The 27,037-nt window shown below is 48.4% G+C and overlaps 1 protein-coding gene across 2 annotated transcripts in view; it reads right to left on the bottom strand.

Annotated features, from left to right (window-relative positions):
• Il6r (interleukin 6 receptor) overlaps window positions 1-15,663 on the bottom strand; it is a 52,436-nt gene extending 36,773 nt beyond the window's left edge. For both annotated transcript variants that reach the window (XR_002212543.2, XM_020166223.2), the window contains exon 1: window positions 15,299-15,663. Coding sequence is in view for 1 of the 2 variants with exons in the window: in XM_020166223.2 (XP_020021812.1) it covers window positions 15,299-15,383 (85 nt within the window). In the remaining variant the exon portion in view is untranslated. The remainder of the gene's footprint in view (window positions 1-15,298) is intronic.
• Window positions 15,664-27,037: the final 11,374 nt, after the last annotated feature.

The raw sequence follows: 27,037 nt of genomic DNA on the forward strand, positions 1-27,037 counted from the left end.
CTACTTCTGCCATTGCCAGTTCCAGGAAAAATGTCACTTCCCCAACCCTTCCCTTTCCAGATGGAAGCTCTGCATGTTTAGCCATCAGCCTGAACAATGGCAGGGGCTGTTCTGTTGCACTGGAGGGTAGCTGGTGAGCTCAGAGAAACACCAAATGAAAAGACTTTCTTTCCCCTTTCACAAAAGCAGCTGCAGGGAGCAACATAAAGGCCACTTCCTCTGCCAAGGAACTTAAGTAATGGCTTTCTGAATCTTTGAAACTTGAGTCACTGTTTTTTCTTTTTAATAGGGAATGATTAATTATAAGCCACCATTGGTAAGTATTGACAGTCTCAGCCTTGCTTCAAAACATATTTTCTTCTGGGACCTGTAAACAATGCTGTGTTAATTTTGCTCTTAAAAGTACTGCCTAGGTTGGGGTGTGGCTCAAGAGGTAGTGTGCCTGTCCAGCAACTGAGAGGCTCTGAGTTCAAACCCCAGTACTACCAAAAAACAAGCTCTATATGCCAAATGATCACAAGAAGTGTTCACAGAGAAAGGACCAGAAGAAAGCAGTCTAAAGCGAATCAGAGGGGGCAGCACTGGCCCTCCCACCCACCCACCCACTCACCCTTCTGTCTCCTGACCCAACTCTGGGTCAATGCCCGTGACACCAGATAGCAGAGGGTCAGCCCCACAATCAGATCTTTCAAGAGGAGAAAGTGGTGGTCACAGAAATCCACCTCCCAGGACCTCTGCCTCTCCAAAGGATGGGTCTAGGGGTAGTTTCTTTCTCTTCATTTTACCTTTCTGTCAGTTCTATTTATAAATTTTTTTTCTGGGTCAGGATCTCACTATGTTGCCCAGGCTGGCCTTGAACTCCTGGGCTCAATCAATCTTCCTGCCTCACCCTCCTGAGTAGCTGGGACTATAGATGTGTGCCACCTCATCTGACTTTTCTGTAGTTTTAAAGTTTTCTACAAATTGCTTGTATTTATAATAAATATATTTTAAATTGATCTGGCAGAGTGGCTCAAGTGGTAGAACACCTGTCTAGCAAGTATGAGGCCTGGAGTTCAAACTCCAGCACCAAAAAAAAAAAAAAAATCAAAATAGCCCAGTTCTGTCCAAGTTGTTAGGAGCACTGGAGAAGTTTAGGCATGAGCACACAGCTTAGCATCTGCCCTGGAGCAATTGCTCAGCAGCCTTGGAGCCAGGATTGCAAGCCTGTGCCTGTCCCCGCCTGAAGAATTCAAGAACTTGTGTGCCTCAGAAGTTCCTAATCCAGGAGAGAGAAGTAGCAGTTCCTGAACATCTATACACCTGGATTCCTCCTCACCTTTTCCATATTGTTTGACCTCCACAGATTCCTGTGGAGACCTTAATACTGCCTATGATTTAGGCCACCCTAAAATAAAATGTCCTTAACATATTGAAAGAACCAAAAAGAGGAATAAATCATCCTAAAAGGGGAAGAGAAATTTGAGTAAGACCTTGAGAAATGAGTAGGAGTTTGGTAAGTAGAGCTGCAGGGAAAGGCATTTCATAGAGGGAACAGCATATATAAAGGCATCCAGAAATGAGAGTCCTGGGGAGGACAGGTTCTGGAGTGTCTGAAACACAGTAAGGAGGGAGGTGGCCCTATGGGGGAACAGAAAGGATATGACTACCTCTAAGGAATAAGCCTTGCCTCTGCAGGCAGAGGGGGCCCCCTATCTAAGATAGATGCAGGCTCTGTGCCCATCCCACCTCCCATCCCAGCCTCTAGGCCAGCAGCTGACCCTGCTTCATCCCTCTGTTTCCCTCCCAATCACTTTGAGGATGAACCACCTCTTCCCCACCCACCCCCAGCTCCTAGTGCATCATAAAGCATTGAAGAGGCAGGAGAGAGGAAGCATCCAAGGACTGAGGCTTCCTGGTCCCTGCCAAGGCCAGTGTCACATAGGGGGAGGAGGACCCTTCATCACTGGCTCCTAAGGAAACGCTGCAGAGACGACATTAGCACCTCACCTGGGACTGACCTAACCATGCCCACGCCCCCAAAGCACCTCCTCGCCTCTCAGATGCACTTGGCATCTGGTCTGGTTGCCCTCAGTCGCTGACTAGTTGGGTGGGGTTGAGTGATCATGAGGGTCTTGCCTTTTTTTTTTTTTTTTTTGGTGGGACTGGGATTTGTCCCAGCAAAGCAGGCGCTGTACTGCTTGAGTAGCGCCTCCAGTCCATTTTGCTCTGTTTATTTTGGAGATGGGTTTCTAAGAACTATTTGCCCAGGGAGCCTGCCTCAAACAGCAATCCTCTTGATCTCAACTTCCCAAGTAGCTAGGATTACGGCATGAGCCACCAGAGCCCAGCTTGCTTCATTCTTTAATATAAAGCACATCTCTGAGAATAAGAGGCCGTTTGTGCTGTACAGGAAACAGCTCTGCGTGTCAGGAGTTCTATTCCCAGCCTTGTCCATGACTTGTAGGCAGCTGTGGGATGTCACTGCCCTGGCAGGGCCTGCTTGCCTTCTCTGACAAATGACAGTTCCAGTTATGATCTGGAGGTGCCTGTCCACCCTACTCCTGTGGTCTAGCATCCCATCGCCCCAAATCATTAGCTCCCAAAGGGCAAGAAGAACATGTATTTAACCCCAGACAATGCCCAGCCTAAAACACATATTTAATCTATGGATTTATTGTTTTAACAGGGGTGACTGGGGAAGGGGATGATGGCTAAGTCATCCCAGGACCCTCAGACAGCTCTAGGAGAGGAAAATTCCCACCACCTCCCTCGACTCCAGTTCCTCAAGGGAAAGAGAGCTTTGGTTCTAGTAAATCCAAGCCAGCGATCCCAGGACTCCAACCCATGTGGCCTACACCATGATAACCCCAGAACACTAGGCACCGCACCATGGCCCAGACATCCCTCAGTTGGAGACTTTATGGCACAGCTCTGGAAAAAGGGGCCTTTCCCCATTAGGACCTCAGATCGGGTACCAGAAAACCAAACAACTTTGTCGTTGCCCTACTTTTTTCCCTCATCACATAAACTTGAAAATGTCAATAACCAGAAAAGAACACATGCATGGAAACACATATTTCTCAATTCTCTTACAGTGTACTGTTGCTCTTGCCAGCAAAAACAAGTCCAGCTTCCTGGCCCCGTTTATGTAAGCACTGAAGCAGCTGCCTGGCCTGCCACCCAGGACACAGGCTTAACTTGTGCCTGCTAATCCCATTTCACTGCCCATTTCTTAGAGGGACATGGGCTCCAGCTGGCAGCCCAGGATGGCTTCCAGCTTCTCAGGTTGCAGGGACGCATGATTTCAGACATGGTCACGGAGGAGCTAAAGGTCCCCTCTCTGCACTAAGGCCCTTGATCTAAAAGGGAGGTGGGTATCAGGTTGCTAGGAGACTGTGGGCACCTCATGTCCAAATAGAAACAAATGCAGACTTTGGTCCCCTGGGGGCTAGGACAGGTCCTCAGTGTTCTCGGTCACCTCTCCTTGCATTCTCCACTGAAGGACTGGAACCAGTCTCCTGACTTCATCACAGAGCGCTCCCCCCACACCAGGCACTTCACCTGAAAGTTATCATCCCACGAAGCATCTGGCCAGGGAGGGAGACTCCCCCATCCCTCCCCACCCCACACACACACACCGCCATTGAGGCAACAGAGGTCACAGACATTGAAGGGACTGGCCTAATTTACACAGCTAGGGACAGGGAGGTGGGGGGGTGCACTGAGCCTGGGTGAGTCTGGCCAAAGACTCTCTCTTGCCTGACCCTCCCCAGCTCTCCCTTCCCTGGGATGCTCACCACCCTTCCTCTCCCCCCACCAATTTCCTCTTCCCTTCCCTGCTCTTCTTGCCTTCCTAGCGTAACAGAAGCCTGGGAAAGGAGCCCTGAGGGGAATGTGGAAGGGGGAGTCTCCTACTCACAGCCTGCCACACCTAGTGGGACATTGGGAGTCTTTCTGGGTAGTCTGGAGTCACATTTTTCTTTTGGCACTGCTGGGGTTTGAGCTTAGGGCCTCATGCTTGCTAGGTAAGTCCTCTGCCACTTGAGCTGTGCCCTCAGTCCTGGGCACACTCTTGAACTTTTTCCCTCTGTGCTATACCAACACCCTTTGTATGACAAATTAAACATAAACATGCCTCTTTTCTGACTCTGGATCCCCCGCCCTCCCCAGGTCACCCCATGCCTGTGCCTGTTCACTTCTCTCACACATCCCAAGAGGGTACCCTCAGTTGGGATTAGGGAGAGGGGGTGCCGCAGGCCATGGCAGGTCAAGACCTCCAGGCTCTAAGTCCCTGCTGCCTCCTCTTACTGGGCTTCTGAACCTTCTTCTAGATGAATGGTTCCTGCTGGCAGCCCCTGCACCACTCCACCCACTAATGTGTTTGTACTTCTTGTACCTGCTTGTATTTGCCTCGTGTTTGGCAGAGTCAGTATTTACCTTGGCTCGGCCTTCCTCCCATCCGTATGCATCACGGACCAGTATACTGCTGGGAGGAAAGCCTGGAGGGCACCCATGGAAAGGTAACACTGGATGCTGACTCAGAGAGACCCACTGGTGTGACCAGCTCCTCAAGGGAAAAACACTCAGTCCTCTCCTGGCAGCAGCACAGATAATTATGTGGCCCGGGGCCAAAAAGTTCTGGCTGGGTCACCACTAAGAGATTATAAACTCATTAGAGGAAAAGATATCAAAGGAGGGCGAAAGATTCTCTTCCCCTACCCCATCTGGCCTAGATTAAGGTCTAAGGAGATCAGAAGTGGCACCATGAGCAAGGCCTGAGAAGAAAGCCATTGATTCCCCAGTGGCCACTCACAGAACTGTAGTCCAAGAAGCAGCCCAGAGCAGGAGCTGCAGGAGGGAGCTGGTGTGGAGATAAGGGTGATTACTTGGAGACCCAAAGGCCAGAGGGGTCATTCAGCTGCTAGCTCCTACGGATGAGGAAAACCAGGCCCTGAAGTTGGGCCTCAGGTATGTCGTGAAGCCAGGACTGGACCCCTGAGCTGTGGACTGTTGGTTTGTGTTTGTTTCCAATTTTCAGCCTCCTTACCAATACAGCACAAAGGGCCTGGCTTCCCGTCTCTGACCGTGGCCTTGGAGTCCAACCAGGAGCCTGTTCCACAGTCAGGGTTTTCATGTGTTTTCTGGAATGTGAGTGGAGTGTGGCAAGAAGGACCTGTCCCCTCCCCTCCCGGGCCATATCTACCAGCCACTACCCTCCTGTAGCTCCCATGCCCACCCATTTAGATAGGAGGAGGCAAACCTCAAGAGCTAAAAAGTGACAAGTGGAAATGCACTCCCTTCTACCTAGTGGCTGCTGGGGCTGGTTCTGTGAACACTACACTCTGAGTGGTCCAACGTTCTGTGTCTATGTTGTATTGGTGAAGATTCATTGAGCTTTTAGATGCTTGCCTCCTGCACTCTTCTGTGAGCATGACACACTACCATACCACAAATGCACACAGCCTAGTTCCCAGGCCACCTCCCCTGCCATGTGCCGTGGGCTTGTATGCATACACACGCGCACACACACACACACACACACACACACACACACACTCGTCCAGCTCACTCTGTGTCACAAAGAAAACAAGTCTGAGTGGAGTTATAATGGGCACATCCACCCTCAGTGAAACCAGGGTGCCTGGCTCTCCTGCCCCAGCCCATCCTCCTTTGTAAATAAGCCCAGCAGGCCTCCCATGTTCTGTTCTGAGATAGGAAGCCTTGGCAGCAATGTAAGTACACTAGTGCTTCCAATCTCTAAAATTTATACTAATAAAAATAGCAACAGGACTGTTTTAAAAAAAACTAAGCAAGTTGATTCTGAAGTTCAAGTGGAAAAGTAAACAAAGATAACCAGGGAAATTCTGAAAAAGCAGAGAAATGAAAGTGGGATTAGCCCTGCCAAACTTAAAAGCATATTATAAAGCTACAGTAATAAAAACACTGTGGTACTGACACATGAACAGAGAGAAAAAACTGTGGAAGAGACTAGAAAGGTCAGAAATAAAAAACAGACTGGGGGTGTAGCTCAGTGCAGAGTACTTGCCTGCCATGCACAAAGCCCTAGGTTTGATCCCCAGCAACCCCATATCCTCCCCCCGCAAAAAAACAACTCCAGCTTAGTCTGCACTATTGAAATCTTCACTTTTTCTTGGCAGCACTGGGTGAACGGTTCACTTCAAAATGGTTAAGATGAAAGATTTCACTGGGTGCTAGTGGCTTATGCCTGTAGTTAATTGGGAGGCTGAGATTGGGAGTATCAAGGTTCAAGGGCAGCCCAGGAAAGAGTTCATGAGACCCCATCTCCAAAAAAATAAGCAGGGCAAATGGACTGGAGGTGTGGTTCAAGCAGTAGAGTACCTGCAAGCATGAACTCATCAAACCCCAGTCCCCACAAAAGACAAGATGATAGATTTCAGTCTTCCCAATTTGACAAAAGAGGTTATACAGAAAATGAGGGGACCAAGATCCAAACTCAGAACTTGTGCTTTCAACTACCCCCTTTGCCAAGCAGCAGTATAAACCCACAGATACAGGAATTTAGTAGATTTTAAAGGTTACTTTTTAAAAGGGGGGTGGGAGAGGCAGATGGATTTTTCAATAAACTGTAAAGGGATATCAGGTTATAGTTAGAAAAAAAAAAGGTTGGGGGCAGACCTCATATCTCATTCTTTGATAAGTATAAAATGGATCAAACATTTAAATTCTTAAAACTCATAAAAGTACCAGAATGGAGAATAGTTTTACATGATATGGGTATGAAGAAGATCTTATTAAATATGACACAAAACCTAGAAGCCAAATTTCAACTGCATTAAAAAAAAATCTGGCTGGTTATGATGGTAAACACCTATGATCCCAATACTCTGGAGGCTCATGAGTTCAAGGCTAACCTGAGCTGTATAGTGAAACCCTGTCTCAAAAAACAACAAAAACCATGGCAAAAACCAAGTTCCACTGCCAAAAAATAAAGTCAAAAGACAAATGACAAACTTGAGCTGGTAAAGTGGTTCATTCAAGCAGTTAAGAGTGCCTGCCCGCCCTGAGTTCAAACCCCATACCACCAAAAAAAAATAAATAAATAAGACAAGCTTGAAAAACATTCATAACTTATATTTTAGAAGACTAAATTCCTCAATATATTAAAAGTTCTGTGAATAAGAGAAAGATCAAAAATCCAATTTAAAAAAATGAACTAGTATGATTAGGCAGATTATAGAAACAGGTTACTTAAACTCTGTTACACATGGTAAAATCCATGTAACTCCATTCAGATAAGCGAAACACAAAATAACTCCACACAGATACCATGTTTTATGCAGAAGCCAATTTAATAACACACTAGCAGAGGTGTGGGGACACAGGCATTCTCACATTGCTGTCAGGACTCTAAATTGGTGCAACTTCTCTTCTCTTTCAAAATCACAAATCACATGGCTTTGACCCATCAATTCCCCTTGAGGACTTTATCCTGCAGGCCTATTGCACTCCTGCAGCATGAAGGATTTGCAAAGTTCTTTTCTGCAGTAAAGCGGGAAACAATAAATGTGCAGGGGACTGGGGCCTGGCAACTGTGGCTCACGCCTGTAATCCTGGCTACTCAGGAAGCAGAGATCAGGAGGATAGGGGTTTGAAGCAAGCCGGGGAAATAGTTCAAGAGACCCTATCTCAAAAAAAACACTTCACAAAAAAGAACTAGCGGGGTAGTTCAAGGTATAAGCCCTGAGTTCAAATCCCAGTACTAAAAGAAAAAAAGGGTGGAGGGAGGACTAGGTAAATATACTGGGTATATCTAGATCATGACATAGCAAAAAAACAAAAGAGGGAGATTTCAGCTTAGAGTGCTGTGGCTCATGTCTGTAATCCTCCCTACCTCAGACGCAGAGATCATGAGGATCAAGGTTCAAGGTCAGTCTGGGCAAAAAAAGCATGACTCTATCTCAAAAACATCCAAACACAAAGGGTTGGCAGAGTGGCTCAAATGGTAGAGTGTTCACCTAGCAAGCATGAGGCCCTGAGTTCAAACCCCAGTACCATGAAAAAAAAAATAGCTTTCTAGGCCTCTTGTTTCCCATCCATACAATGAAATAATAATCAGAGCTATTGCAAAATGTTGTGAAGATTACATTCAGTAATTAGTGTAAAAATATTAACACTATTTTGAGAGTATACCCAGACCCAAAAAATATGAGTGGTTCTAATTATTTTTGCTGCTGCATTAGTGCCTCTTCCCCCTTCCCTGAGACAAAGTCTTCATACTATACCCTCCCCATTCTTCCTATCAAACTAGGCTCTTAGGTCCAGTGACACTTGTCAAGCACACACTTTTTTTTGTCACAGCCTTAAGAAGTATTATATTATATCTGAAGCCTTAAAGTGGCTTTCCTAAAGGTTCCCCTAGCTGGTTAGAAGGACAGTGAGGAGAGAGGCCTGGAGCGCCTGAGCCCAAAGCAATTTTCCCTCTGCTCCACCAGCTGCCTCTTAAAGACAAAGGAAACTCATCCATAGTGATATGTGGTTGCTCAATGTTCCCCTAACTGAAAGTGGTATGACTGGATATGGAGGAAGGAAGGAAGGAAGGAGCCCACAGCTCCATGGCTTCAGACAGCTTCAACCTATCCCATGGCCTTTGCCAAGTATTAAGTTCTTAGTACTTAAGAGAAGGCAGAGTTGGGTATCAGTGGCTCACACCTGTAATCCTAGCTACACAGAAAGCAGGGATCAGGAGGAGGATCACAGTTTGAAGCCAGCCCAGACAAATAGTTCATAAGACCCTATCTTGAAAAACTCCATCACAAAAAAAAAGGGGTGGTGGAGTGGCTCAAAGTGTAGGCTCTGAGTTCAAACCCCAGTACCACCAAAAAAAAAAAAAAGAGAGAAGCCAGTGTGCTTCCTGAGGCAAGAGGGGTGCTGTCTTGCTCACATCAGTAGGAATGTTGTCAGTGAGTCTCTAATGAAGACACTGGGAAGGGAGGTGACCTTGCTGCCCCTCTGCCCTGGAAAGGGTGGGAGTTGTCGGCAACACATGTGATGCCATGGAAAGAGCACTCTCAGACCCTGGTCTGCCATTTTCTTGCTGTGTGACTTTGTTACTGAACCTCTCTGAGCCTGTTTCCTTTCACCTACTCAAGGACACTGATTCAGCAGTTCTCACCTCTCTGTCAATTATCTGATCTCTAGTTGATCCTTTCTGTCAGCATGAAAACATGTTGATATTTCAACCATTTCACCCATCTTTTCTAGGCAGGTGTTCTACCAGCAATACCTCCAGCCCCCACCCAACTTTTTATTTATTTATTTTTTTTTTTTTTTTGCAGTACTGGTACTTGAACTCAGGGCTAGGCAGGCACTCTACCACTTAAGCCACTCCCGAGCCCTTGCTTTGTTTTCTGAGGCAGGGTCTTGCTATATAGTCCAGGCTGGCCTCAAACCCCCGATCCTCCTCCCTCAGCCTCTCTAGTACTGGGACTACAGTTGTAAGCCACCATACCGGGCACTCATTGTTTCCTGAGTCCACTCCACCACCTCCACCAAAGCTCCTCAGGTCAAGGCCACCGCCAATGGCCTGCCTTTTGCTTCATCCACTGGTCAAAGCTCAATCATCCTCTGCCCTGACTGCAACAGTATTTGACAATGATCGCTCCCTCTCTTGGGTACACTGTCCCCATTGGTTTTCTCTCCTCCTTACCAGCCTCATGATCTCAGTCTCCCTTGCTGGTTCCTCCTCCTTTGGCCTCAGAAGGTTGGTGTGCCCAGGGCTCAGGCCTCAAGCCCTGATGGCCTCTTCTCTGCACTCTGCATTCTCACCTGAGGTGAGCTCAGCCACTCTCAAGGCTTAAAATAACATCTGCCTGTGGATGGCTGGCATGTTCATATCTCAAGCTCAGTCCTCATTCCCAAATGCCTGCCTCCTGTAGCCAACTCCTACTCAGCATCCTCTCTTGATTGTCTAATAGATATCTCAGTTTCCATGTGTCCCCAACTGACCTCTGAACCTCCCCTCCAGCATCACAGGCTGTCCCCATCTAGACAAGACATTGTGCACTCCTCTGTTGTAAAGAACACATGAGAACACAGAGCAAAGAGCCTGGCACAGTTCCTTGCACACAGTTGGCACTAAATAAATGTCATAGTTACTGTAACCATCACATAGAGAGGGAAGATCAAAAGACACTTTTTAAGAAGGAGGTTGGGAGAGAACTAAGACAGAGAACGGGTGCTGGAGAGATAGCCTGGAAGCAGGCCTTAGGGACACACACCTTGGAATGGAAGCCACCAGGCATAACTGGCAAGGGATAAGAAGAGAGGGGAAGGCTGCTGAGGTTAGGCTAAAAGTCAAGTCTGCTTCCAGGAGCATGGCAGAAAAGGCTCTGACTCTGCCAGGGACTTCTGACGGCTCTGATTCTCAAGGCAAGATGGTGAACAGAGCACGGATGATGAACACCCCCAGAGAACTGCCAGGGGGACAGAGGATCTTTTTATTTTGGGTGATGGTGGTACTGTGGTTTGAACTCAGGGCTTTGTGTTTATGAAGCAGGCACTCTACCATTTCAGTCACACCTCCAGCCCCAGATAGAGGGTCCTTAAAGCTTGCTTTGCCATCTTTCCTTTGCCTTCTAGTCCTCAAGATTGCTCTTAGGGCTGAGGTGTGGCTCAGTGCTAGAACACTTGCCTAGCATGCATGAGGCCCTGAGTTTGATCCCCAGCACAGTGAAAGAAAGGAATAAAGAAAGGGAAGGAAGGAAGGAAAGAAGGAAGGAGAAAGGAAGAAAGGAGAGAAAAGAGGGGAGGAAGGGGAGAGGAGAGGAGGGGTGAAGAAAGGAGAGGAGAGGAGAGGGGAGGAGAGGAGAGGGGAGGAGAGAAAAATTGCTCTTTGAAAAACTCAAACCTCACCTGCAGTTAATGAGGTGATGTTTCAAATTTATCACACTCAACTGGTATCCAAGGGGCTGAATGATGGAAGTCTTTCCTCAGAGGCACCCCTAAACTTCTCCAGAGCAGGATACATCTGTGTGCCCCTACATGGCCCTCTTCCCCAGAACGTAACAGGCCCTCTCAAGTAGTAGGTTAGTGTTACAGGAGAGGCAGGAATTTCTCTGCCCAAGATGCAAATACATGAAGTCTCTAAATACCTTTATACCTTCATATTTCCTTCAGACCTTCTCAGGGAGGTCTTTCCTGGCCTTTCCCAAAATGTCAACTCTACATTCCACTGGCCCTCACACACACACACACACACACACACACACACACACACACAGTGCCAGCCTCCCTCCCCTTCTCCATTTTCCCTTCAGTACTGTCACCCTCATACTGTATATTTAGTTTATACCCTGTTGTTGCCCCTGCTAGGACACTCCAGGGATTTCTGTGTTTTGTTCGCTGCTGTATCTCAGTTCTTAGAATAGTGCCTGCAACATTGTAGGAGCTCAAAATGTATTTTCAGAATGAGTAAGTTATTAACTTCACTTACTTAAGCACTTTCTCAGCATTGGGGACTTTCCTTGACACCCTGTTTAATGCCTTCCTTAGCCCATTTAATCCTCATAGCTGACCTGTGAGACAGTACAGTCATCTCTGTGTCCTCACTGGTTCAAGGACCACCCTTCCGCACCAAAAACAGAGGTTGCTCATGTCCCTTATACAAAATGCTGACGTATTTGCATATAACCTAAGCACTCCTCCTGTATACTTTAGATCATGGCTAGATAATCTCTTATAATACCTAACACACTGCAAATGCTTTGGAAGTAGTCATCATTCTGTATTGTTTAGGGAATAATGACAAGAAAAAAAGATTTGTACATATTCAATACAGACACAAATTTTTTTCTCCAGTACCTTTAATCTGTGGTTAGTTGAATCCCCGGATATAGAACCTGCAGCTACGGAGGACCAAATATGTAATTTTTTTGCATTTTCTAGATGAGTATACTGAGTCACAGGGAGATTAAATCACTTGCCCAAGGATACACCATTTCTACAGAGTGAGGCAGACATCTGTCTGGCTCCAAATCCCCAGCCATCACCTGTACAGGATGAACCATACTCAGGTTGGGGAGAGAAGGTGGAGAGGGGTAAAGAAAAGAACAGCAGAACTCTCTGGAAGAAAATGCTTAGTACTCTAGCCCAGCACTGCCCAGCAGAACTCTCCTGGGTGGCAGAAACATGCAGTAACTAACCCCAGGCAGCTATGGAGCATTTTGAAGTTCACTGATGCAAGTAAAGAACTAAAGCTTTTATTTGATTTAATTTTAATTAATCTAAATTAATAGCACAAATGGCCACTGACTACAGTGCAACCCAGTTTTAGACCTAGACTAGATTTGATGTTGCCCTGTGGCATGCAGGCCTGGAGCAACAGGGAAGGGGTGAGAAGAGTGAGGGCACCTGTTTATGGCAGGAGCACCTATTGTACTTTGTGTAGCTCAGGAGCCCCCAGTGAGGGGAGCGCTTGTTCTCCCAACTTGCTGTGGATCCAGGTGAGGCAGTGGACTCAGGGGCAGTGTTCCTGTTGCCATGGGGTCCTGGTCCTCAGTCAGAGACTCTTCCTCTCTCTAGCCCCCTTCCTGGACAATGTGTCCCTGGGGAGTTGGTTCCAAGTCAGAGGGACTGGATTTTCTCCCTCCTCCTCAGGATTTACACTTGGCCATTTTCAAGCTCTAGGGTGGAGAGTGCGTGCTGATCGCACACAGCCCTCATGGGCTTTATAAGGCCCCAGTAAATGTTTGTTGAGAAGAATAAACAAGGGACAGAGCCAAAGCAGGGGAGACTTCTGGCAAGGATGGGAGAGAGAGCGTTTACTCAGTTCCTCAGTCACACCAGTTAGGTGATGTCCTCGATCCCCACAGTGCAGTCTGTTTTTTAAAAAAATTCCAGGACTCACTCTCTGATACTCGTATTTAATAAAGCTGGATTAAGGGCCAAGAATCATCATTTTTACCAAGACCCAACCCACCCAACTAAAATCTGTTTCTGGACCCAGAACTATCCTCCTGAGAAGCCCTGATTAGGGTGAGGCTAGGAATGCAGGTAGGTTTTGAGGCCAGCAAGAAGTTGCCCTAAAGGGAAATTCACACGTGGAGGCGGGACTTGGGGAACTCAGGTGAATATGCTTGTTCTGTGGATTTCCTTGCCTGGCAAAAGGAGGGATCTTGAGTCATCCTGGCCCAGGTCCTGCACGCCCCGCTCCTAGAATGCTGGAGCCAGAAGAAGCCTAAATTCCAGCTAGTCCAGGACCCTCAGTAACAAGGACACTTGAGGGGTCCTGGGGCTCCTGGACATGGGAGCCACAGCTGGTGCTGGCTCTGAGAACCCCACTGCCCAGACAGCCAGCGGGTTTCCCCTAGAAGCCAGCTCCAGCCTCTGCTACCCCCTCTGCCCCTCACTTCTCTAAAGCGATACGCCTCACAGTCATTTGCTCCATGTTTCCTGGATGATTTTTTTATTTTTGCTCTCCAGTTTGTGGGCTGAGTATGTGTGGGTGTGGGAGAGGAGCTGGGTGTTTTCTACTTCTCTGCATTTTCCTTCTGAGCTGGGAGGATTTTTCACTTCCTCCCCAAACTCTCAGTTCTGCCTTCTACAGGCTGTCCAGGTCACGAGAGCCCCTTGGCCATCCTTTCTGAGCACCAGGGAAATAGAACTGACTGCAAAGTCAATCTTCAAAGTCCCTCACAACCACTTAGGAGCCAAAGACAGCAGAGGCTGGCCCCAGGCTGTGGTGAGAGTAGCAACTGAGGCAGGTAGGGAAGCCCCATGGCCTCCCTCCTGAGGCAGAGGCAGGCTCAGCCCTGCCTTCCTTCCCTCTGAGACCACTATGGGCAAGTGGGAACCTCCACTTCCCCTCCTTCAGCTTCTTCTGCTCCAGCATTCAGCCACACAAGGATATCTCTCAGCTTGCCCCCAAACACTCAGCTCTGCCTGCTGTTCTAGTCCTACATTTGGAAGAATTAGGGATCTACCACACTAGATCACAGAGCCATGGAAGAGGTAGGCCTCCAACTGGGCCTGACAAGTTGTCATGCCAACAGCTCTGAACCTCTTCTTTCAAAGTTTGATGTAAATCCAGTAGAGGCTTAGAAAATGTGTAAAGAACTGGCCATGGTGGTACGTGCCTGTAATACTAGCACTGGAGAGGCTGAGGAGGATGGTGGATTCAAGGCGAACCTGGGCTATATAGCAAGACCTTGTTGAAACAAGGAAGAGAAAAGAAAAAGGAAGGAAGAAAAGGAGAGGGGGAGGGAGGGAAAAAGAAGAGAAGAGAAAAGGAGGTGGGGAGATGTGTAAAGCACATAAGGTTTCAATCAACAGTGGCAGTTACTGGCAGGACCTTTTCTCTTCCAAGCTCAAGGTCCACAATCATCCAGAAATCAGAGAGCCGCAGACAGTCTAGCCAAGCCTCTACCTGGACAGTGAGAAATCCAACAGTGTGGTCTAAGTAGTGGAGATCAGAGTCACTACCTCCCCAGCCATCTGTTCCTGAAGACTGCCCACTGCCCCTTAGTTTTCCACTGTGTCCTCCAAAAAGTCCTCAGACCCTAAAATAAACCTCCAGAGAAGCAGTTACCCAGTTCCTCTAGAAAAGAGACCAGACAGGCAGCTGGGCACACAGCCAGCGCCCATAGAAAGGCCTGGTGCCCGGCAGAGTGCAGTGAAGAGCACAGTGCTCCTGCACTGCCCTCCACCCTCATGTCTGGAAGGGCTGTCCAGCGGGCCAGTCCCAGAAGGTCCCAGTCCCTACTGTCCACTCAAATTCCCAGGACGAGGGCACTTGCCAGAGCTGGTGCTCAGAGGATCTGTGACTCAGTGCCCATGATGTCAGACCCTTGACAGTCAGGGCACTGTCATTCACACGTACACCCAAGGGGGTGGGGTAGAACCAGGCAGGTGCCCCCACTGGAGCGAACAAAGGACGCCCCAGAAGGAAACACCACACCGCTAGGGCGCCCCCTCAGGCATCTCCCCTTGAAGAAACCCAGGAGGCAGTTGTGTACGGACTCATGGGGCACTTCCAAGGGCACACGACAGTCAGGGTTCCGAGAACACATCTAGCCCTGTACACGGACACCAAGAGCGTCTCACAGACAGAGCACCACGAAAGGCACAGGACGCAGCAGGGGGCGCACGAACAACCACGACCACCGCATCCACACAGTTGGTCAACCCGTGCCAGCCGAGACCCAAACTAGCCACGGAAACGAGGAGCTGTCTCCTCTTCTTTCCCCTTCCAGCCTCCCCCCTTGTCTTCCGCGGCCACGGCGGTTTCCCCATCCGAGGGCTGCGCCACCCTCCAGGTGCGCTCGCGTCCCTTCCTTACCCAGCGCGCGGCAACTCCCGGGAGTCAGCGCCGCCCCCGGCGCGGCGAGCAGGGCGACCAGCAGCGCGCAGCAGGCGGCCAGCATGCTTCCTTCTCCGCTAACACCCTGAGGTCCCAGGGACAGAGTGGGTGGCGGGATTATAAGTGGCCGGCCAGGGCGGGACGACGGGCGGGCTCAAGCTCCCAGGACAGTTGCCATGCCCGAGGGCTCTACACCCAGCCGGCACTACGAGTCCCTCGGCCCGGCGCCGCGCTCAGCCCGGCTCCCTCTGGCCCGGCTCTGTGTCAGTGTAACTTCCCACTTGCACATGACTCAGAGCAGTGGACCGTCCTGGCAACGTAGGAAAACATTTGAGGAACTCGCGCTGGAGCGTCTCTTGGCAAGTCCCAGGGTGCGGTTACGAAAGCCGGGGCGGATGGCGCAACAGCCCCGCGCACCCGCCCCGCGCACCCCGCGACCGGAGGGGGTGGCTTCCTGCAGTGGCGCAGCACCTGAGCGGGGAGGGCTCCGCAGGTTACGTGGATCAGGGAAGGGGAATTAACCACCACTGCCTCGGTTTTGACTTTTGCTTTTGTAAGCAGGATGAGAGGGAGAGGGGGCAGCGGTGTGCCTCTTACCGTTACAGTGGCATACCTGGCAACCCGGGATGTCTACGGGAATCAACTGGGGAGCCCTAAAAGAACTGAGTTCGACCCCGAGAGATTCTGATTTAGTTGTAGTAAGGTGATACTTGGGCAGCAGAAAACTCACTACTGGACAGGTTAAGTACTCACTGTGCAACTGCCCTTCACATGCTGCAACAAAAAGTCAAAAAAACGCCAGGCTGTGGAGTCCCACAGAGAGACCACCTGCTGTGTCTGCCATTCCTGATCAGAACCTCTCAGTCTGTTTCCTCACCTGTGTAATGGAGATAAGAGTCTCTGCCAGAAGGGCTACTACAAAGATTCCTGAGATGACATCTCAGCACCTGGCCATAGGGGCTGCCTGTCCATCCTACTGACCTGACAAAGGCTCGCTTTCAGGAGTAACCACAGGGACCCCCTGGGGGGAGGGGGCAGTTGCTGAAGCTGATAGGGTGGCTTCACAGCCAAGTTTGGAGGGAAAGAAAAATGCTGAAGTAAGATTTAGCCTGAGAAACTTCTGGATGGGCAACTGCTCATTAGAATGTGCTTTTCACTTTGGGCTCCAGGCTGATGCTGAGTAGAAGATCAAAGTCCAGGGGCAGCTAGAATGGCTGTGGCCTGATGGAATCGCCAAATGGAGAGGATTCTGCCTAGAAGGACAGAAAATCTGAAATGCAGCCCTTGGACCCCACACATCTAGATCTTTCTGTGGGAACTACCCATCACCAATGCCAGGAAAAAAACAGACATGCACTGACCCACTGAATGACGGGGCTAGTTTGGGCGGGCTTGCTTCAGCCAGGCCTGCAGACAGAAAGGAAAGAAGAAAGGAAGAAAGGAAAGAAAGAAAAAGAAACTAAGCCAGAATAACCAGAGCTGGGCTGGTGGCAGGCTCAAGTGGTAGAGCACCTGCCTACCAAGATCGAGGCCCTGAGTTCAAACTCCAGTAACCAAAAAACCAAACAACAAAATAACCAGAGCAAAATGAACTGAAGGTGTGACTCAAGTGGTACAGCGCCTGCTTAGCAAGTGTGAAGCCCTGAGTTCAAACCCCGGTCCCGCGAAAAAAAAAATAAAGTAAAATAAAATGGGGCTGCAGCAGGACTGGAGGTGGTTCCCATTGTGGTTGCCCCTTCCTTTCTGTGGCACATGCAGACCTGAAAATAATTGGAGAGCAACTGCAAGCTGACAGTCTGACGCAGGAAGACTGCAGAAAACTGGCAGCTCAGATAGAAGAGCTAAATAGAGGACTGTAGAAGTCAAGAATAGGCATCTCTCTGCCCACATCTGTGCCAGAGTGTACCCTCCTGGAGCCTGTGCTCTGGAGTCAGGCCGATGCAGCTCTCACCCATCTGCTCTTGCTGGCTATGCAACTCTCTGAGTCTCCATTTACTGATTTGTAAGGCAAGGGCAACAAGATTCAAATCATTAGTGCTGTGGTTCACACTAAAGATGCCATGCCTTAATTATGTTTCTTTTTTTGTGGTACTGGAACTTGAACTCAGGACTTTCACCTTGAGCCATTCCACCAGTCCTTTTTTTTGTGAAGGGTTTTTCGAGATAGGGTCTTGTGGAACTATTTGCCTGGGCTGGCTTCAAAACGTGAACCTCCTGATCGCTGCCTCCTGAGTAGCTAGGATTACAGGTGTGAGCCACCAGTGCCTGACTATAATTTTGTTTCTACAATATTATTTATGGTTTCTAGCCTCCATGCCTTTGTTCAGGGTATTCCCTCTGCCAGGCATTCCTTTCCTTTGTCCTATATACTACTCACCCTTAAGACTTGGCTTGGATGAGCATGGTGGGTACATCTGTAATCCCAGCACTCAGAAAGCTGAGGCAGGAAGATAAAGGCTCCAGAACAGCTGGGGATACATAGCCAGTTCCAGGACAGACTGGGCTATATAGTGAGACTTTATTTTAAAAAAATAAATAATTCCATCATCCACAAGGTTGAGGACACAGCTGGTCTCTGCACTCCGTCAAAACCCCATGCTGACTTCGTTTACCATTCTTGCCTCCCTGCCACGCCATAATACTCACCTCTGCATCTCCACTGCTGGGCAGGACCTGGCACGTGCTGAGGACCTTTGTGTAGAAGACGTGACCTCCCCTGGGATTCTGAGAAAGTCCTCTGACCTTCTTCAACCCCATCTGAGCTCTATATTGAATAGAAGTTCAAAATTCTCAGGCCCGTGTCCCAGTTTATGAAAAACACTGATAATGCTGGGAAGGAAACACACCTGTACAATTCAGTCTGGCCTGCCCTCACCCGGAACTGGTTTCTTATGCCAGCGCAGGGTGGGGGGGTGTCTCAACTTCGACTTGGCTCCTCACCCCCAGGAAGAAAAGACTCAGGCCTGCAGGAAAAGGGAACATGGAGCTGGCTGGAGTGCCAGGCTGAATCTCGAGTGAGAATAAGGATATCCGCCTGCAGAAAACAGAAATGAAAAAAGACAGGGCTGAAGCACACTGTGCCCAGTGATTCCAGACACAGTGCTGTGATTCGTAGCAGAAGAAACAGGGACTTTAACTGCCTGGGTCAGGGCACCTCTCTTGGGTCACCTTACTGCTTTATAAGCTGCTTTCACATACACAATTACCTTTGAACTTTTTAACCCTGAGGGCTGGGAAGTATGGTCAGGTCAGCAGACTGAAGCTCAAAGAGGTGAAGTGACTTGCTGAAGATTCCACAGCTGCTGACAGCTCAAGGCTGCAGTCTAGCTCCAGGCCCAGGACTCTCACAGAGGAAGGGCTCAGTGGGCCCAGGACCGAGGACATCCGTCTACCCCTTACAGCAGCAGGCACTGGTGGGAAGGGAGAATAAAGGAGAATCACCTGGTTTGGGGACATGGGTTTCTGTGGGCCTCCCAGATTCCTGCCCTCTCCCTCCTTAGTGTCCCTGCAGTCCTGCAGTTACCCTCCATCTCCCCTAGAGGGAGAAGCTCTGAGCCGACAGAGTGAGTCCTCCCTCACCTTTGACCTGAAGAGATTAAGCTTGGGGTTTTGGGTTTTTTTTGTTGTTGTTGTTTTGTTATTGTTTTTATTTTTTGGCAGTACTAGGGTTTGAACTCAGGGCCTACACCTTGAGCCACTCCACCAGCCCTTTTCCGTGATGGATTCTTTTCCAGATAGGCTCTCATGAACAATTTGCCCAGACTGGCTTCAAACTGAGATCCTCCTGATCTCTGCCTCCTGAGTAGCTAGGATTACAGGCATGGGCCACCAGCACCTGGCTAAGATTAAGATTCTTATAGTTTGCTAAAGAACTGTGCATTATCCCAGCACTCAGGAAACTGAGGCAGGAGACTCCAGGACATCCTGGGCTAAATAGAGAGACCCTGTCTCAACAAAACAAATAAAAATATTACAGCTGGATGTGGTGGCACACACCTTTAACCACAGCTCTCGGGAGGCAGAGGAAGGACGATCCCAAGCTCTAGGCCAGCCAGGCAGTTATGCAGACCCTATCTCAAAACCAAGGGCTGGCAGGATAACTTAAGTGGTAGAACACCTCCCTAGCAAGTGGGAAGCCCTGAGTTCAAACCCTTCTCCCACCAAGAAAAGGGGGTGGGAAGGGCCTTAGTCACCATCTACTCCTCTTGCTGTCCAGACAAAGAAGGCCTCATAGGTAAAGTTGTTTGCTAAAGATGGTGCAGACAGTGACAGAGTGGACATGGTTTTGAATTCCCTTCCTGCATTGGGGTCAACATAAGAGTATAAAGTGACATCCTTTTTTCTCTATTCACTGGTGAGTGTTGCAGGGGCAGGAATGGTTCAGAGAAGTACAGTGGGGTGGGGCTGGGCAGACATGCAGACCCCTCCCCTGGGCTCCTTCTTCACTGATAATCACAGGATGGTACTTTTCATTCTCAGAAGCTTCCTCTCCCTCCACTTCCTTATCAGCAGAGGAGGTCTGTGTCTGATAGAAGGCATAAGATCCTCTGATCAATGGAACTCAGTGTCCTTATCCAGTTGTACCCCCAGAATCAGGCCCCAGCCAGTGTCCAGAGCCTACCTGGGGAGACCCTCCCTTTCACAGTGAAGGGGTGCAGCATTCTCAGTCCTGGTAGAATGAAAGTCAGGCTCACCCCACTCACGATCTGCAGCAGAGTTCAATATGCTCCCAATCCACTTTGTACTGCATCACCAGCTGAGTTTATCTGCAGAGAAAGGATTTTAGGCACCATTCTCAGAAAGGAGTTATAAAAGTTTCTCCCCGTCTTAAAATATTTATAGAATGTTATTATTTTGTAACTGCTAAGAAGCATCAGGATTAAAATAAAGCAAAGAACTGCTGAATGATCCAACTATTCCACTTCTGGGTATACACACAAATATTTGCACATTCATATCCATATTCTCAATTGCCCCAAAGCGGAAGAAACTCAAATGTATATCAATAAATAAATGGATAAACAAAAATGGAATGTGTACATACAATGGAATATTATTGAGTCTTAAAAAGGGCAGAAACTCTGAAATATGCTATCATATGGATGAAACTTGAGGATATTATGCTAAGTGAAAAAGTCAGAATAAAAGGACAATGTTGGATGTCTTCACTCACATAAGATATCTAGACTAGCCAAATTCATAGACATAGAAAGTACAATGATGGTTAGTGGAAGAAGAGAGTGGGAAGTTACTGTTTGATGGGTATAAAGTTTCCGTTTTACAAAACTGATGGTGGTGATGGTTGCACACTAATGTGAGTGTGCTTAATGTCAAATGACAATTTTCACATTAGACATACTTTACCACATTTTTTGGCAGTACTGGGGTTTGAACTCAAGGCCTTGCACTTGCTAAACAGGTACTCTAACATTCAAGCCACACCTCTGGTCCTATTTTACCACATTTTTTTGGTACTGGGTTTGAACTCAGGGCCTACACCTTGAGCCAGCCCTTTTTTGTGATTGTTTTTTTTCAAGATAGGTTCTCAAAAACTATTTGCCTGGGTTCACCTCGAACCATGATCCTCCTGATCTCTGCCTCCTGAGTAGCTAGGATTACAGGTGTGAGCCACTGGTGCCTGGCTCCTCATAGGATTCTTCTTCTTTTTTCTTCTCTTAGGGTTTGGACTCGGGGCTTCATGCTTGCAAAGCAGGTGCTCTACTTCTTGAGACACACCCCCAGCCTTTCTTATTTCCCCAAGGTGGCCTCCAACCTTAATCCTCCTGTTCTCAGCCTCCCAAGTAGCTAGCATGACCGGCATGAACCATTGGCACCTGGCCTCACAGGATTCTTATAAGGATTAAATTAGTTAACTTATGTGTCAAGGACTCCCCTCCATTAGCTCACCCAATCCTCAAAAATGCTGTTATTCTCTTTTACAGACCATGAAATGGAGGCTCAGGGGTGCAGGGACTGAGCAAGATCGCTTGGCAGTGGACGCGGGAACAAGGACTCCACCATGCCTGCAGATCCCAGAGCCTGCATTTTTAACCACCAGCTCCCAGCAGCAGTCCTGTCTGTCCTCAGGTTCTGGGGAAGGGGAAAACTGAAGGCTCTGTCCCCTTGCAGTCCCAATGGGGAAACTGAAGCCCAGAGATTTTGAGGGCCTTATACATGGAAAACCATCTGGCCTCCAACCCCAGTCCAATCCAACCACTCCCAAGCAGGCCTTTCCTTCCGAACTGTTCCAGGTCTGTGTGACCAGGGCAAGGTGCTTCACTGGTCTAACTTGTGAAATGGAAATGATGCAAGTGGACCTCATTAACTCATTAAATGCTTATCGAGCACCTAAATAAATAAATAAATTAGTTACTCTTTAAAATGTTGACAATAATGCCAATAAATGACAGACCCAATGTGCTGTTGTTAAATGGAAATAAGTAAATTTTCCCCAAACATAGTCTTTTTAGACAGAAAATCCATCTGTAAAATAAACCAGTTGAAACAGAATTTGGGCACTAGATACTCTCTGAGGCTCATCACAGGAAGCTCCGTGGATTAGCATTTTGGACTAGGAACCGCCTACTAGCAGACTCAACTTTGCAGTCAGGTTTGCCTCTGCCGACTACAGCAAACGTGTGTCAAAGCCAAGGTCCAACAGTTCCTACTTCTGCCTGCCATTTCACCTTTCCTGGAAGACAGTCCGAACTCGGATTTTCCAAGTGCCTGTGAGCCGCTTGTTCTTGCATTTCTCAGTACAGGCTGCCTTGTGCTCTGGGTTTTTGTAGAGTGAAGATTGAGTAATCATTACCCTCCACATGGTTTGCTACTCCAGCTGGGTCTTTAGCAGTCATTTGTATACATGTAGCTATTTGTGTATAAATAGACGTGTCTACACAGATTCCTGAGCCAAGCTGATTGAGGTCAAATCCAGTTCTGCCATTGACCAGCTGTGGACTTTAGACAACTTCTATAATCTCTGTAAGCCTCAGTTTTCTTATGTGTACATGGCAGTAATGGGAGAGTTTTCTACACAGGGTGGTTGGAGGATTAACATAAAAACTAAGGTACTTAGCACAGTCAGGCACCCAGTAAATCGTCAATGAACGTTAGCCTGACAATGACCACAACCCGAATTTATGGAAACCTCACTCGCCCCTCGAAGTAGAAAAAGAAGGCAGGTGTTACTTATAATCTAGTTCTTTCCATTACCTGAATTTCCCCCTAAGGAAAAAACTCTACTTATATTAACCATTTTCATACATCTCTTTCTTAAATATAATATAATCTTTTCTGGCCCATAAAATAGTCATACTGGGACTGGTAGAGTGCTTGCCTAGCAAACGTGAGGCCCTGAGTTCAATTCCCAGCGCCACCCACAGCCACCCCCCACAACACACGTGCCATGCTGGACATAATTTTCTCAAGTTTGAAGCAATGTATGGAGCCCACAGTCAGGCCGCTGGCCCAGATGGCAGCAGGAGGAGGAGGATGAGCACTCTGTCAACTGCAAGCCCTTTGCCCAGAAGAGCATCCAGGGGATCCAGGAGCTGGACAAAGGAGAAAGCCTTTGCAAGTACAAGGAGGCCCTCGTGTGCCACCTCCCCGGGGCCCTTGGAGCTGGACCTGGCTGGAGTTCTGGAGAGCTTTGGAAGGTAAGGAAAAATCTCAGGGTGAACGGAGAGATCATGCTGGGCATGCAACCCATGTACAAGAGTTGAGGCAGATAGAAACTAGGGAAAGATCAGGACTCTTGAATCTGTATAACTTAACTTAGAGCGTCTCAGTTAGACACCTCTCTCACTCACTTCCTCTGATTCAATCCCAGGGGATCCTTTTCCATTGCTAGAGCTAGAAAATTATAGAGCTAGAAAAAGGGAACTGTGGGAATTTCCTCCCACAGGGACTTAGGGTACCTAAAAATTAGCCTAAGTGTATACATGAGTCCTCCCAGATCCTCCCCCTCCCCCTCAACCCACCCTACCCCTGCTCACAGGCCATTGGAGACCAGGAATGGCACAGGTTTTTCCCCACCTGCAGGTTAAGGAAGGTTAAGGTTTACGACATAAAAAATGTCGTAAGACAAAAATCACTCTCTTTTCCCACTCAAGTTTCCTCCACTCCACCTGGCAGAGATCATGCCTGTAATCACCTTCCTCCTTCCCCTATAATAAACTTCATTATCTCCCTTACTGTGTCCACTTGTTCTACTTGGATTCATCCATCCCAGAACACAAGAGCCAAATATCTTCTGATCAGAATTCTAGGCAAGGACAACATATTTTGGCAAGCCAGCCAGAAAAAGGTAAGCTCTCTATATTTCAAAATATCATTTCTACTGTCTGCTTTCTTCCTCACTCTCTTATCCATGTTAAACACCGCAATGAGCATCATCAGACTCCTGGGAAATTGAGGCTCGGAGACCCTCTCGAAACCTTGATTGTTCTGCACTCTGCCCCAGGGAAAGGCAACTTGTACTGCACTGGTGTTTGGGTTTGTCCCAAAGCCTACAAGTCCCACTGTGGAGTCACACCCCAAAAACACATGCCCCAGACTTGTGTTAAGCTGCAGTGTCCATCACCACTTCCTGCGGCAGAGCTAAGAGACTAAATAACAGCCAAACCAAGAAAAAGCGAAAGTTCTGTGCCCTCTCAGGCCCTAATTCACTTTCTCCCTCCCTTCTCCCTTCACCTATAATAAACTTCATCATTTCCCTTACTACTCCGTAAGTTCGGCTTGGATTCATCCTTCCCAGAACACAAGAGTCAGTTATCTTCTGATCAGAATTTTCAGTGAAGACAACAGAGTGTCAAGACTGACTCCACCATGGGGAGCTGCATGGAGGAGGCGCCCAGAGGCATGCTGGCTCTAGGCAGCTACATCAGGTTTCCCTTCATGGAAGACAAGATTGACTCCCTGTCCTGGGAGTGGAATCTCACCATCAAAAAGAAGTGGAAGAGGGTAGGTGGAGTGACTCAAATGGTAGAACACCTGCCTAGCAAGCACAAGGCCCTGAGTTCAAACCTCACTACCACAAAAAAAAATGTGGAAGACTGAGCCCCAGCCAGGAGGTGAGCACAGTAACAAACAGACAGACTGATGTGTTCCATCCCACGCTTCTCCCTACCCCAAGCCAAAATCCTGGCAGGGCCCTTTTCTGTTATTTCAACCTGGCTCACCTCCAGGTCTTATGCCAGGTCCTCCTTCACCCTCCTGTCCTGTGGTCTCTAGGGCGATATTGCTGCTTCTACCCTTACAGCCCAAGCTGCTGCCCCTCTCTGTATCCCTCCAGGGCCCCTCTGCCAGACCTTCCCCAGGCCCTGGCTGGGCTCTGGCTTCTAGGAGTGTAGTGCCATCTGAATCACCCAGCCCATGTGGTCTCCCCTGGACTGAGCTGGGACACAGGACCCAACTGAGCTGTCCTTTAGCCTGGTTGCTTCCTGGCCAGGTCTTCTGTCACTGTGAATCACCATCTACCAGTGATACCTTAACATGTGGAACTTGCCCTGGAGGCAGTCTGTGACTCCCCCTGTCTGCATGAGCATGTACTCTCCCCTGTCTTGACCATTTGCCATTCTGATCCTGGTGACCCAGAGAGGCCTGGGGTGTGCTGCCTCTCACCTCTGCCTTCTTCATCCCAGTGGGCAGTTCTCAGGGCCCCTTTCCCCACAGAGAGCCCCAAAAGATAAGGGACAAAGCCAGAGACTAAGTCTTGTCTCACCTGAGCTCTGTGACCGAGAACCCCTGACCTGTCAGTAATTATTGTCTCTATTTGTGCCGTCCTCTGGGCCAGCTGGGCTGCTGCCTCCACCCTGGCTCTTAATGCCACCAGTGCAGGACAGACCCTCCCTGGACACAGCCAACCAAACACACAGTGGGAGCGGTCTCCCTCCCAACCCCAGTTTTCATGTGTTATCTGCCAGACCTAGGCCCTGGCAGGCAGAAGAGTCTGACCCTGCTTTTTCCTCTGACTGGGAAATAAATGCTTCTGACTGGGAGGAAGATGGGGAGGAGGAAGAGGAGACCAGCACTCAGGAGGCTGAGGCAGGTTACATAAAAAGACCCTGTCTCAAAAAAGGAAAACAGCAGCGACCAAGAACAATACTTGCTAATGTAGCTGGCATTGAAATGAGAGAAGAACTGGTTCCCACAAACCAACAAAGAACATAAACTTCAGTGGTTAAGGGTTATGAGTAAGTAACTGCCAAGCCACTCATCCAATCACAACTGTTTTCAAATAATTAAAATATATATTTTCAATCCTCCTTTTTGATATTTCTAGAGCTTCTCAATCCTGATTTTCTTTTTCCTTAATACACAATATTCATGTGTCCATCCCCCAGATCCATGGCAGATTGGTTACAGGACCTTATATATAAGTCCTGACCTGTAGCCCAGTGGTAGCTCACCTGCCCAGCAGGTCTAAGGCCCTGAGTCCGACTCGTGATGCTGTAGCATGTGCGTATAACCTATGCACAGGTATATGATGTGCATAGCCTATAAACGCATATGTGCACATATGTTATGTGCACAGTGTGCATGCACATGTGGGTGTGGATGTTCCTGGGAACTGAACCCAAGATCTGGTGCATGCTAGACAAGTGGGCTATACCCCAGCCCCAGTCAATCTAATTTTCATAAATCAAAAAGTATGGTCAAGGCAAAAAAAAAAAAAATTAGAAAGAAAAGAAGTAGGCTCAAAACAAAAATCAGCTGGCACCAGTAGCTCACACCTGTAATTCTAGCTACTTGGGGAGGCAGAGAGCAGTAGGATCAAGGTTCAAAGCCAGCCCAGGTAAACAGTTTGTGAGACCCTTTCTAAAAGAAAAAACAAAACATTACAAAAAAAGGGCTGGCAGTGTGGCTTAAGTGGTAGAGCACCTACCTAGCAAGCATGAGGCCCTGAGTTCAAATCCCAGTGCCACCAAAAGAAAGAAAGAAAGAAAAACAAAAACTAGACTGGGGATATAGCAGTGGCAGAGCCCTGGTTCAATTCTCAGCACTGCAAACTGACGAACTAAAAGCCCACTCCAGGTATTTCAAACTGAAGGAATGTGGGTTGTGCACCTTACCTATCTACAATTTCACTTACCTGCATCAACCTCACTCCAAAAACACTTAATGGAAAAATTCCAGGAAGCAGTAATTCACAAGTTTTAAATTGCACACTGTTTTGAGTAGCATAAGACTCTCCATCCCATGCCACCCTCCTGGACGCATGCAGGCTATCCACTAGGACCCCACAGTGCTGTGTCCACAGAGCCCTCTGTTCAAGGCCTAAGCAGCATCAAATGGCTCTGCCATTCTGCTCACTTCATCTCATGGCGTAGGTATGGGATCACACATCATCACAGAAGAAGGGTAGGTATATTAAGTGAGGTTTTTTGAAAGAGAGAGGTCTCCTTTCAGTGACCAGAACTGGTGCCCAGACCTTTTCCTTCCCGGAAGATTTATAGTGTCTTCTCTGGGAATGTGACTAGCACAAGAGGAACAACTCAAAGACCCAGCCATCTGGGGATTCCCCTAGCAGACATCCCCATCCAGACACCCCACCACACACCCCTTCAGTGGAGGCTCAGTTCCCATGCAAGGGGTTTTCCCTGTGCCACCTGGTCCTGTGCACTTGGAGGGACACTGATGTGGACCACATGAGCAGGACCCACACTTTGGACTTCTGGTTGGTCTGGCCAACATGGAGCCCAGGAGAAGGCAGGGGAG

This window comes from Castor canadensis, chromosome 11 (assembly GCF_047511655.1).
Source record: "Castor canadensis chromosome 11, mCasCan1.hap1v2, whole genome shotgun sequence".
NCBI lineage: Eukaryota > Metazoa > Chordata > Mammalia > Rodentia > Castoridae > Castor > Castor canadensis.